Below are 13,891 nucleotides of genomic sequence, written 5' to 3'. Positions count from 1 at the left end.
TCAAACCAGGAACGAAACTGACTGAACTGATCGCAGTGGCAGAGTAAGTCTCGAGCTACTCAGAAACTGCTAAGAACTGTCTATTCGCAAATCTGCTAATCTTTCGTTCGCAAATCTACTATGCTAAGATTCACTCCCAGTAGGCGGCGGCTTAGCGTGTGCAAAGCTGCTAAAAGCAGCTTGCGAGCGAACAACTCGGAATGACCACCCATGCTGGGTGCTGCCACTCCCTTTCCTCCTAGCTAGACTTTTGTAAAATACCAGTGGCTACACAAAGCACTATAAAAGAGTCTGTCCATTTTAATTAGAACTTTAGTACTTGATCAAGAGAGTATGAAACAAATACAAAACTGTCTAGGTTCATGAAATACAGTAGACTGGGTAGAGAAGACTAGAGCATCTTACTGGGACGTAATTCTCCCGCAGGAAAGTTATTAAATATGTAAACTAGGTGTGGAGCTAGCAATTACCATTTTTTGGAATATAGAGGCTGATCTAAAATGTGCAGAGAGTCAGATGTGAGTGGGGTATGTTCAAACTGAAATCTAAATTGTAGTGTAAAAATAAAGCAGCCAGTATTTACTCTGCACATAAACAATATAACCAACCCAAATCTAACTCTCTCTGCACGTTATATTTGCCCCACATGCAGTGCACATGGTTTTGCCCATTAGAGAACCATTTTGCTGCTGCAATCAGGTCTGAATTAAGCCCTAAAATCCCAAATCCAGCCCAGGTCACTGAACATTGGGGGAAGAAGGGGGGGGGGGGGGGGGGGGGGTCCAGGTATAACATGTGCAGAGAAAGTTGGATTTGGGTGTGGAGTGTTCAAACTGAAATCTTAATTGCAGTGTAAAAATGAAGCATCCAGTATTTACACCCTGCACAGAAACAATATACCCCACCCAAATCTAGTCTCTTTGCACATGTTATATCTGCCCCCACTGCAGTGCACAAGGTTTTGCCCATTTTCTAACAAATTTGCTGCTTCGTTCTGAATTAGGCCCATAGGTTTCAGGTTTTGTCACAGCATCTTGAAACCTGTTCCCAGCGCAGGCTGGACCTGGGTTATTGCTAGGGCTTCTCCTCTGCGGGCGCTTGGAGAGGACATCTCCTCCAAGCACCAGTAAGCCGGCTCTCCACAGGGTGTTAACGGGACCCGAGTCAGATGGCAAAGGTCTGGGTCCTACCCAGGACCAACCCAACTCACTAACCTGGGATATTGTGGCGGTGTGAAAGGGGTGTTAGGGTCATTTACCTATGTTTGACTTTGAAGCAACTGGGCCAGTGAGCGGATTGTTAGGATCAGCAAACAAAGCGAAATGAACACATATATTTAAAAATGTCACTCATTGTAATTATATTATCTTCAGGTTGTTGTGCTAATATATTAAGGGGGTTATACAGGTCACATCGAAATCAGTTTGGACAAGTCATTTGAAAAGCAGATTGATGGTAGCTCCCAGCTCATGTGTCTTTCCTCGTCAGCTCTCATGAAATGCCCCACAGCTCTTCTAAACTGTAGAAATGTAAAATGCACAAAACAGATGCTTCAGAGGTCAAACTTGCTACTTTTAATACCACACACATCCACCCCCCTCCCCAAAATGGTGCAGTTAGCCCTCTGGTGGCAAGATCCAGTATGGACAATATTGAGGTACAGAGGAGGTTGGACCTTCATTTTTAGAATTCAGTGAAGGTATAAAGAGCTCTGCTGTTGCGCACAGAATCTGACCCATACTGTTGATCTGTTTTTCAGCATCCACATCCTGTAATGAAGACTGATAACTCAGCTCTCTGCTGCAGTAATCTAGTATTCACTATCAGATGACCAATGCCTTGGTTCTTTGTACCACTCTGCTCTAAATAAAAAGGGTTTGCTCATTACATTAATAATATCCTTCTCTCCTTACAAACCATACTGTGACACTACTATCACACTCCCTCATTTCATATTTACATTAGCTTCTCTGCAAGGCTTTGCATGTTTAACCTATGCTAAGACATGGATGATGTATAGCTGCTTTCCATAAGCCAGACATTACAGTTAAGTCAGAGCAACCATTACTTGTAAACAATATATACATACTGTAAGTAACTATATATTAATCTAAACTACAGTTAGTCCTACCCAATGCAGACTCCAGAAACTTGTTGGTACAGCAAACTGTAAAAACCAAAAAACTGAAGGATATGCCGGAGGAGAAGAGGCTGAGCTGGAAAATATACTTTTACAAAGTCATAAAAGTACACTGACCCTTTTGAAAGTTGGAATTCCTAGAATGCCAGCAGAAAGCTGTAATTTCCATCCTGTACGTCTGAAACATCACAGGCTGCCCTGCTGTATGAAGTAAAAGCCTGTGGTTCAATCCACCTTGTGTTGCCACGTAATGTGTTCAAGGATAAGGGAGGTTTATTGTCCAGAGCAAGCCAAAAGTAGACAGTATTAAAAACTGAAGAGCCCTCAAGACGGAACAACACACACAAGGACTGTCACAGCAGCACACTACACTATTGGGCAGAATAATATCTGTACCCTACATGAAGTACAGCTTACTGCCCAGGTTGGTGCCATGCATTCTGCTCATCAAAACAGGGGTCACTATTCTATTAACATGAACAGTCTGTCAAATTAGTGTCACATTAGATAATTTATCATTAGAACAAATTTTATTCACAAGGTGTTTTCACAACCTACTTGAAATCAAGTGCTTTGCAAAACAAACACAAAGGGCTATATTAAAAAAGAGGCAGCTTGGAGGTAAAAATCTAAAAAGGGAACTCACAGTCCGTATTAAGCACACCGGGCTATACACCGACTGAGCGAGGTTTTACATTTTTACCTCCAACTCGCCTGGAAGCAGCAGCTTAGAAAAGCAGACGCTCTGTAAAATAAGATTTTAAACCTACCGGTAAATTTTTTCTCGTAGTCCGTAGAGGATGCTGGGGACTCCGTAAGGACCATGGGGATAGACGGGCTCCGCAGGAGTCATGGGCACTTTAAGAAAGACTTTAGATCCTGGGTGTGCACTGGCTCCTCCCTCTATGCACCTCCTCCAGACCTCAGTTAGAGAAACTGTGCCCAGAGGAGACTGACAGTACGAGGAAAGGATTTTTGTTAATCCAAGGGCAAGATTCATACCAGCCACACCAATCCCACCGTATAACTTGTGATAAATTACCCAGTTATCAGTATGAAAACAACATAGCATCAGTTCAAGACCGATGCAACTATAACATAACCCTTATTCAAGCAATAACTATATACAAGTCTTGCAGAAGTAGTCCGCACTTGGGACGGGCGCCCAGCATCCTCTACGGACTACGAGAAAAAGATTTACCGGTAGGTTTAAAATCTTATTTTCTCTTACGTGTTAGAGGATGCTGGGGACTCCGTAAGGACCATGGGGATTATACCAAAGCTCCCAAACGGGCGGGAGAGTGCGGATGACTCTGCAGCACCGACTGAGCAAACAGGAGGTCCCCCTCAGCCAGGGTATCAAACTTATAGAACTTTGCAAAGGTGTTTGAACCCGACCAAGTAGCAGCTCGGCACAGCTGTAGTGCTGAGACCCCTCGGGCAGCCGCCCAAGAAGAGCCCACTTTCCTAGTGGAATGGGCCTTGACTGATTTAGGCAACGGCAAACCATCCGTAGAATGCGCTTGCTGAAACGTGCTACAGATCCAGCGAGCAATAGTCTGCTTTGAAGCAGGGGCACCAATCTTGTTGGTCGCATACAGGATAAACAGTGCTTCTGTTTTTCTGACTCTAGCCGTTCTGGCTACGTAAATTTTCTAAGCCCTGACCACATCAAGTGACTCGGAATCCTCCAAGTCACGCGTAGCCACAGGCACCCCAATAGGTTGGTTCATATGAAAGGATGAAACCACTTTTGGCAGGAATTGAGGACGGGTCCGCAATTCTGCTCTATCCATATGGAAAATCAGATAGGGGCTTTTATGTGACAAAGCCGCTAATTCCGACACTCGCCTAGCCGAAGCCAAGGCCAATAACATGACCACCTTCCAAGTGAGATATTTCAACTCCACCGTTTTAAGTGGTACAAACCAGTGTGACTTAAGGAACTCAACACCACGTTAAGGTCCCAAGGCTCCACCGGAGGTACAAAAGGAGGCTGAATATGCAGCACTCCCTTCACAAAAGTCTGAACTTCTGGGAGAGAAGCCAATTCTTTTTGAAAATGGATAGGGCCGAAATCTGAACCTTAATGGAGCCTAATTTTAGGCCCAAATTCACTCCAGTTTGTAGGAAGTGAAGGAAACAGCCCAGATGGAATTCTTTCGTAGGAGCATTCCTGGCCTCCTACCAAGAAACATATTTTCGCCATAAACAGGGATAATGTTTAGATGTCACGTCCTTCCTAGCCTATATCAGCGTAGGAATGACCTCATCCGGAATGCCTTTTTTTCCGCTAGGATCCGGCGTTCAACCGCCATGCCGTCAAACGCAGCCGCGGTATGTCTTGGAACAGACATGGGCCCTGTTGCAACAGGTCCTGCCTTAGAGGAAGAGGCCACGGATCTTCTGTAAGCATTTCCTGCAGATCCGGATACCAGGTCCTTCGTGGCCAATCTGGAACAATGAGGATTGTTCTCACCCCTCTTTTTCTTATTATTCTCAACCCTTGGGTAAGAGAGGAAGAGGAGGAAATACATAGACTGAATGGAACACCCACGGTGTCACTAGGGCGTCTACCGCTACTGCCTGAGGGTCTCTTGACCTGGCGCAATAACTCTGCAGCTTTTTGTTGAGGCGGGACGCCATCATCTCCATCTGTGGCAGTCCCCACCGAACTGCAATCTGTGCGAAGACTTCCTGATGAAGTCCCCACTCTCCAGGACGTAGGTCGTGTCTGCTGAGGAAGTCTGCTTCCCAGTTGTTCACTTCCGGAATGAACACTGTTGACAGTGCTCTTACATGATTCTCCGCCCAGCGAGCCAGCAAAGAATTCTGGTGGCTTCCGCCATCGCCACTCTGCTCCTTGTGCCGCCTTGGCGGTTTACATGAGCTACTGCGGTGACGTTGTCTGACTGGATCAGAACCGGTTGGTCGCGAAGTAAGGTCTCCGCTTGACGTAGGGCGTTGTATATGGCCCTTAGTTCAAAGATGTTGATGTGAAGACAAGTCTCTTGACTTGACCAAAGACCTTGGAAATTTCTTCCCTGTGTGACTGCTCCCCAACCTCGGAGGCTCGCGTCCGTGGTCACCAGGATCCAGTCCTGAATGCCGTACCTGTGGCCCTATAGAAGTTGAGCACTCTGCAGCCACCACAGGAGAGATACCCTGGCCCTGGGGGATAGGGTGATCAACTGATGAATCTGTAGATGTGACAAGGACGACTTGTCCAGTAGGTCCCATTTGAAGTCCTCGCATGGAACCTGCCGAAGGGAATGTTTTTCCCATGACTCGAGTGCAGTGATGCACTGACACCTGTCTTGGTTTCAATAGGTCCCTGACTAGAGTCATGAGTTCCTGGGCCTTCTCTATCTGAAGGTAAACCCATTTCTGGTCCGTATCCAGAATCATACCCAAGAAGGGCAAACGAGTCATAGGAACCACCTGTGACTTCGGGATATTGAGAATCCAGCCGTGTTGCTGTGACATCTTCAGCGAAAGTGACACGCTGTTCAACAACTGCTCTTTTGATCTCGCCCTTATTAGGAGATCGTCCAAGTATGGGATAACTGTGACTCCTTGCTTGCGTAGGAGCACCATTATTTCCGCCAATTACCCTGAAATTGGTAATGACAATACTGTACCGCAATTGTCAGGTATGCCTGATGGGGTGGATAAATGGAAACATGAAGGTATGCAGCCTTTATGTCTAGATACACCATCAAATCCCCCCCTTCCAGGCTGGCGATGATCGCTCTGGGCGATTCCACTTTAAATTTGAACCTTTTCACGTATAGGTTCAGAGATTTTAATTTTAAAATAGGTCTGACCGAACCGTACGGTTTCGGGACTACAGCCAAGGTTGAGTCATATCCCCTTCCTTGTTGCAGGAGGGGAACCTTGAGCACCACCTGTTGGAGATACAATGTGTGAATTTTATTTAATATTATCTTCCTTTCTGGAGGAGAAGCCGGTAGGTCCGATAAGGAAAAACCGGCGAGGAGGCACCTTTCGAATTCCAGCTTTTAACCCTGAGAAACAATTTTTATTGCCCCGGGATCAGCCTGTGAGTGAACTCAGATGTGGCTGAAGAGTCGAAGACGTGCTCCCCCTGTGACGGACTCCCTTAGCGGAGCTCCAGCGTCATGCGGTGGATGTAGTAGAGGCCGGGGAGGACTTCTGTTCCTGGGAACTAGCTGTGCCCTGTGCCCTTACCTCTGGTAAGAAAGGACGCTCCTCGTACTTTCTTGTTATTCTGCGACCGAAAGGACTGCATTTGATAATGTCGTGCTTTCTTAGGCTGTGAGGGAATATAAGGCAAAAGATCAGAATTACCAGCTATAGCTGTGGAGACCAGGTCCGAGGGCCCTTCTCCACACAATTCCTCAGCCTTGTAAGGTAAACCCTCCATATGCCTCTTTTAGTCGGCATCACCTGTCAATTTCATGTACCACAGGACACGTCTAGCAGAAATCGACATAGCGTTGACTCTAGAACCCAGTAGACTAATGTCTCTTTGGGCATGTCTTATATATATATATATATATATATATATATATAAGACAGCATCTTTTATATATATATATATATATATATATATATATATATATATATATATACATACATACATACACATACATACATACATACATATATATATATATATATATACACATATATATACTAGGGTCAATAACATGGTATCCTTATCTAGGGTTTCAATCTCCGCTGAATAAGGTATCTGTCCACGCTGCTACAGCGCTATAAACCCATGCCGACACAATCGCCGGTCTGAGTAGTGTACCAGAATGTGTGTAAATGGACTTCAAAGTACTTTTACTGCATGCTATCTGCAGGATCCCTGAGGATAGCTGTTAAGTCAGCGCTACCTTTTGGGTAAACGTGACAATGCCTTGTCCACCCTAGGGGAAGATTCCCATCGTATCCTGGCCCTAGTAGGGAAAGGATACTCCCTGAGAATTCTTTTTGGGAATCTGCAGCTTGTCTGGAGATTCCCACTCTTTTTCTTCATGAGAGGAGGGAAATTTACCTCAGCTTTCTTCCCCTTAAACATGTGTACCCTCGTGTCAGGGACAGATGAGTCATCAGTGATATGCAAAACATCTTTTATTACAATAATCATATATTGAATACTTTTCTGCCAGTTTTGGCTGTACTTTGCATTATCATAGTCGACACTGGAGTCAGACTCCGTGTCGATATCAGTGTCTATTATTTTGGATAGTGGGCGTTGTGAGACTCTGAAGGTCTCTGCGACATAGGGACAGACATGTGTAGATTCCCTGTCTGTTCTCTAATCTTTTGTGCAATAAATTTACCTTAGCACTTAACTTCACATATCCAATCAGGTGTCGGCGTTGTCGACGGAGACACCACTCACACACACATTTGCTCCATCTCCTCCTTAGGAGAGCCTTTTACCTCAGACATGTCGACACACATGTACCGACACACCACACACTCAGGGAATGCTCATCTGAAGATAATTTCCCCACAAGGCCCTTTGGAGAGACAGAAAGAGAGAGTATGCCAGCACACACCCCAGCGCTATATGACCCAGGAAAAAACACAGCAATTTAATGTTTACCCCAGTAGCGCTGTTATTATCTGCGCCGAATTATGTGCCCCCCCTCTTCTTTAAAACCCTCTCTTCTACCGTGGTATAAGCAGGGGAGAGTCCGGGGAGCTTCCTCTCAGCGGTGCTGTGGAGAAAAACATGGCGCTGGTGAGTGCTGAGGGAGAAGCCCCGCCCCCTCGACGGCGGGCTTCTGTCCCGCTAAAAGTGTAAAATTGGCGGGGGCTCATGCAGATATACAGTGTCCAGCTGTATATATGCTCGCTTTTGCCAAATAAGAGGTTTATATTGCTGCCCAGGGCGCCCCCCCCTGCGCCCTGCACCCTTACAGTGACCGGAGTATGTAAGGTGTATGGGAGTAATGGCGCACAGCTGCAGTGCTGTGCGTTACCTCAGTGAAGATCATGAAGTCTTCTGCCGCCTCTGAAGTCTTCTTTTCTTCTCATACTCACCCGGCTTCTATCTTCCGGCTCTGCGAGGGGGACGGCGGCGCGGCTCTGGGACGGACAGCTAGGGTGAGATCCTGCGTACCAATCCCTCTGGAGCTAATGGTGTCCAGTAGCCTAAGAAGCAGGACCTTGCACTCAGAGTATGGCTGCTTCTCTCCCCTCAGTCCCTCGTTGCAGGAAGTCTGTTGCCAGCAGTGCTCCCTGAAAATAAAAAACCTAACAAAATACTTTGTCAGAAAGCTCAGGAGAGCTCCTGAAAAGCACCCAGTCTCCACTGGGCACAGTATCAAACTGAGGTCTGGAGGAGGGGCATAGAGGGAGGAGCCAGTGCACACCCAGGATCTAAAGTCTTTCTTAAAGTGCCCATGTCTCCTGCGGAGCCCGTCTATCCCCATGGTCCTTAAGGAGTCCCCAGCATCCTCTAGGACGTAAGAGAAATAAAGCTGAATGTGTCTCAAGGACATAGTATAAGTTGTATCAACCTGTATACACACTTACACAAATATTCTAAACGTTTAACTCTGCAGCTAAAGCAACAGTATTAAAAACAAGAATTCAGTGTCTGCAGCACATCGTTAAACAGTCACAAGATAGTTTCCATAACTGGCAGATATACATATAAACCAGAAACAAATAAATGAGGGTAGTGAAGTGTTGGTGAGCATGGTTTAAACGTGACCAGACTGCAGCTCCATGATGGTTATAAAACAAAAAATACACTACACACCCACAATTCAATTAGCAGGGTTTTCCCCATGTGTTACCAAAAGTCATTGAGAAAAGCACAGTCATTGATTTTACACAGAATCAATGGGTAGTCAGCAGGGTTTACAACACGGGGGAAAAGGTTGTTTTATTGAATAGTTCTGGCCGTAAAAACCTGGAGCTATTCCCCTCGCGGAAAACCCTGCTCTCAATTAAATTCCCCCCACAGAGTATATTCTTCCAAAATACCATTTTTAAAACCACATTACCACTCTCTGCAGGGGAATCCAATTCAGCTCTACAAATTACAGTAACTGATCTTTATTAATTCCTGCACACCTCTTTGTGGTGAGCGGGAAAACTAGCAAAGTTACAAGTTGTGAAATGCCTTTACCCAACTGTACTAGAGGTACTTCGCCATTGCACTGAGCAGAATTCCTCCCCAAGGTGGTCATTCCGAGTTGTTCGCTCGCAAGCTGCTTTTAGCAGCTTTGCACACGCTAAGCCGCCGCCTACTGGGAGTGAATCTTAGCATAGTAGATTTACGAACGAAAGATTAGCAGATTTGCGAATAGACACTTCTTAGCAGTTTCTGAGTAGCTCGAGACTTACTCTGCCACTGCGATCAGTTCAGTCAGTTTTGTTCCTGGTTTGACGTCACAAACACACCCAGCGTTCGCCCAGACACTCCCCCGTTTCTTCAGACACTCCCGCGTTTTTCCCAGAAACGGCAGCGTTTTTTCGTACACACCCATAAAACGTCCAGTTTCCGCCCAGAAACACCCACTTCCTGTCAATCACATTACGATCACCAGAACGAAGAAAAAAACCTCGTAATTCCGTGAGTAAAATACCTAACTTAATAGCAAATTTACTTGGCGCAGTCGCACTGCGGACATTGCGCATGCGCATTAGCGACTAATCGCTCCATTGCGAAAAAAATATAACGAGCGATCAACTCGGAATGACCACCCATGTGTTCTAACTCTCAGCAAGCAGACAACTCTTATTGCAAAATGTGTACTAGATGAATCACAGCTGGTGTTTTGCTGGTTGTTGTGGGTTACTATATTTTTTTACTTTGTTGTTTGTAATGGACTATGGGGGTCATTCCGAGTTGATCGCACTTAGCAACTTTTTGCTGCTTGTGCGATCAACTAGACGCCGCCTATGGGGGTGTGTATTTTAGCATAGAAAGGCTGAGATTGCTTGTGCAGCCCTGCTATGCTAAAAAAGTTTTGTGTAAAACAAGACTAGCCCTGCAGTTACTTACCCTGTGCGATGAATCCAGCGATGAAGGTCCCGGAATTGACGTCAGACATCCGCCCTCCAAACGCCTGGACACGCCTGCGTTCGCTGCTCCACTCCCAGAAAACGGTCAGTTGACGCCCCGGAACGCCTTCCGTCACTCTTCTTGTGATCGTGGCAGCGATCACTTTCTTCTGTATTCTTGTCGTTGCCCAGCGACGGCCTTCGCCGGGCAACGACGCGTTTGCGCAGTTGTAATCGAATTGCGATTGCAGCCGCAGGGCGTGAGTAAGCATGCTGGGTGGCCTTGCGCTGCGATGGATGGCCCCCAGCATGCTACAGAGGGGATTGCAGATTTTTTTTTAGCAGAATCTGCAATCCATGATGAATAGGGTCCTTACTCGCCAGAATATGTACCATACTTGAAGGCTATTATATAAGGGCCTAAGGATTCCTTCTGCATACTTATGTTCCTTGACTTCTCTGCTGCTTTTGACACTGTTGATCACCATCTTTTACACAGCCTTCTGTTCTCCCCTGGTTCAGTTCCTACCTATTGAACCACTACTCTAATGTCTCTACTGCTAGCACATCCTCTGTCTGTTGGGATCCTGCAAGGCTCAATTTTGGGCTTCAGCTTTTCTCATCATAGACCTCTTCACTTGGAGAACCAATTAGCTAAATTGGTGTCTAGTGCCACCTCTACGCTGATGACACCCATTTCTTCCTCTCTTCCCCTGACCTCTCCCGTTTTGTGTTTATCTTGTGTAACCAACCGTCTCTCTGCTATTTCCATGCTGCCTAATGCTCAACATTTCCTTGTCATCCTCTCTCCTCTTACAATCACTTCAAAGCTTCATCACTGTCACACAAAGCACTATTTCCTTGGTGTGCACTTGGCTAGGACTTCACATTCAGTCTATGTCCCAGTCCTGTCAGCGACACTTTGGAAAACTTGTCAAATGCTATTTTCTTACCCAAGATGCTGCCAAAACTCATATACATGCACCATATTCTACCTTAACTTCTGCAACCTACTTCTATCTGTCATTATATCCCTGACTTCCTCTGTTCTCCAGAATACAAGCCAAAGACAGCCAACACCCTTTCATGTATATGAAATCTCATTTCAAACTACTGTATAATTTGCTCTCTGAGCTGTACACCTGACCAGCACCTTGCCTTGTCTTTGGTAACAACCTTTGCGCATAAGGTGCACAGAACCGACCAGTCCAAGTAAGGATAAACATTGTGGCTGGATAAGCCAGAGTTTTAGAACGCTCATAATAAGAAAGGTCCTTGGAGGGTTACCTTAATCTATCTGCCCAGCACAATTTGTTCCCTTGCTTTATCTATACAGATCCCTGGAGTCTAATCTCAGACATTCAATTAAGTTTCCCTCTGACAGATTTACTAGAACAATGCGCAGAAGCCCCTACATCATCCAACATACTGTAGCCCCTACCCTATATACGCTTACCAGTCCTTTGCCCCAGAACCAAAAATACAGAGCCTTACAGTAAAATAGTCAACACTTAAATGGTATGAAAAACAATTCGCATTGTGCTATTACAAAGACAGCTGTTCTGCTCATTAAAAATAAAATGACAACTTAAAACTATATTTAAAAATGTACCCAATTCCTTAGGGAACTACGAACCAAATGGACTAGCACTAATTGATTAGCACGCTCCCCAATGGAGTCAAATGCATAGGTCTATAGGACTGTACCTTACCTCTTTGAGACTCTGTATTGTGCTGTGGTCAACTGTCCTGTCAGAGGGTCATGCACTGTAGCCCGTTTTAGCTACAAAAAGAGAAAGGACTAGGCTTTAATTTGGGAGCAGGCATGATGCGTGCCGTGCCAGTGGTTCTGATTGGCTTGGGTGAATTTAACTTAGCAGTAGTTTGATTCTCCTTGAGAAGATAAATGAGAAAACTATTTGGTCTGCAAATTAACGTCCTTTCGCTTTTTTTTTTTTTTTTTTTTAGAGACACAGAAAGTGTATCACAGAATGGTGCTGAGTTTAAGTACGTACTTATAGTTTTAGAAGTTCCAATTCAATTAAAAAAAGCCTACTTGAAGGCACTCAAATCTAGAAAATTATTAATAGGTATATTTTAGCTATTACTCACAGACAAACACTTCACCATAAAGAGACAAATCCTGTGACATCATTAATGCTCCGTATGGTATGGCTGCATGTGCGTACACGTGCATGGCTTTTAATGTTTGAGGCAAGTATATGCTACCAACAGGATCAACCAGGTAGCTTCTGGAGGTGGCATGCACTCTTCCACCGCAGGGTGCGGTCAAGGGAGAGAGAAAGCCAATATTGTTTTTGCAATTCAGTTACTGCTTGTTAGTGTGCAGAGGGTGAAAAAATAAAAAGGAGTTCCAGATTGAAAAACTATACAGATGGCTTTTTTAATCAATGTGTCATGAACAGTAGTACATGATGACTAAGCTTTATTGCACTAGAAACAAATTAATATGAAATGGAGACATTCCTTATGATGTCCTCTGTAAAATTACATCCCAGAAGATGCCTGGTCATTCTGCAGGTCCAGGGTAAAAGGGCAGTGATCAAAGACAATTTTATTATGTACCAATTCTGGTGGCCTTCTGGGTACCACTTCAGATGTCGTATGGAGCAACATTGACGGCAACCCACTGCACCTTTTATTAATTGCAGAGATTGGAGAGGTTGGCCCCCAAAAAAACAAAGTATGTTGCCACAGAAAAATTACATTACTGTACCAATAAACAAAAAGTATTGCATAAAAAAAAAAAAAAAAAGAACTGCCTCAGTGACCTCACAGCATACGGACATAATAACCCAATCTCAACTCATTGACCCAGTGATCACTGCCTATCCCAAGCAATGCATTATAAAAAACGTTATAGAACATTTTGGTCTTACCTTTTGCTAATTCTGTAATGTGCTGTCTCCAGGACTCCTGTGATAGGGTTTGATATGGTGGCTCGTTTCAGCTGTGAAGCCAACCAATCACATAAGTTGTAACAAACATATGCTAGCATTCACCCAACCAATCAGAAGCCATTTGGATGCACGTTAAGATACAAATAAATAGAAAGTCATTTTACAGTTAAAATAGTAGAGGTACTCTTTATTTCATATGCTCAATTTTTACGCTTATGCTTTGCAAACCATGTTTCATTAGATGACGCTAATAGTGTCTTAGGTGGGGGGCCATTGTCCAACCCAAAGGTGTTTTTCTAGTTACCGGACTGGCAGGTGCAGCACCATAGCAGCGTACAAGTTACATGCTCTAAAATGTCATCTGGAACTGCAACTGAAGAATGCAGGAAAACTACAATGGCACTGCAAAAACATATTGTATAGGGATATTAGACTGACTTTCATATTTCTGATGCCATACTGAAGAACTAGTAAAATACTATGGGGGGCATTCAATTGCCGCAGATGAAAATGGTGAGGTAGCTTTGAGCTTTAACGCCCAGGGCTTTTCAACTGAACTCCCGAATTTTCCCAATAGCCTTGTTAAAAGTACCTGTTAATGGGCGTTAACAGGCGTTAATGCACATAATTTGTGGAAAGTTCACGTATTTGTGCTTTAACGCTGTTGCAGCACCCATTAACCCCCGAGCTATCAGGGATTTTTTTTTCCGACCCACTGAAGCAGGCGAAATAAAAATCCAGATTACTGCTAGCTTCGTGACTGATTGGATAGCCCCAAAGATTTATCCATTAGACCGAGGTAATCTACTGT

The 13,891-nt window shown here is 44.7% G+C and overlaps 1 protein-coding gene across 6 annotated transcripts in view; it reads right to left on the bottom strand.

Moving 5' to 3' along the window:
* P4HA1 (prolyl 4-hydroxylase subunit alpha 1) overlaps positions 1 to 13,891 on the bottom strand; it is a 320,719-nt gene that overhangs the window by 33,779 nt on the left and 273,049 nt on the right. For 5 of the 6 annotated variants that reach the window (XM_063961484.1, XM_063961485.1, XM_063961480.1 and 2 more), the window contains exon 9: positions 13,060 to 13,130. In XM_063961484.1, the coding sequence (XP_063817554.1) occupies positions 13,060 to 13,130 (71 nt within the window). Of the gene's footprint in view, positions 1 to 11,871; positions 11,943 to 13,059; positions 13,131 to 13,891 lie in introns of all 6 variants that reach the window. The other variant, XM_063961482.1, reaches the window with a different exon arrangement.

This window comes from Pseudophryne corroboree, chromosome 3, assembly GCF_028390025.1.
Source record: "Pseudophryne corroboree isolate aPseCor3 chromosome 3, aPseCor3.hap2, whole genome shotgun sequence".
Classification (NCBI taxonomy): domain Eukaryota; kingdom Metazoa; phylum Chordata; class Amphibia; order Anura; family Myobatrachidae; genus Pseudophryne; species Pseudophryne corroboree.
Note: the sequence above shows the minus strand (reverse complement) of the source record. Positions and strands in the feature narration are given on the sequence as shown.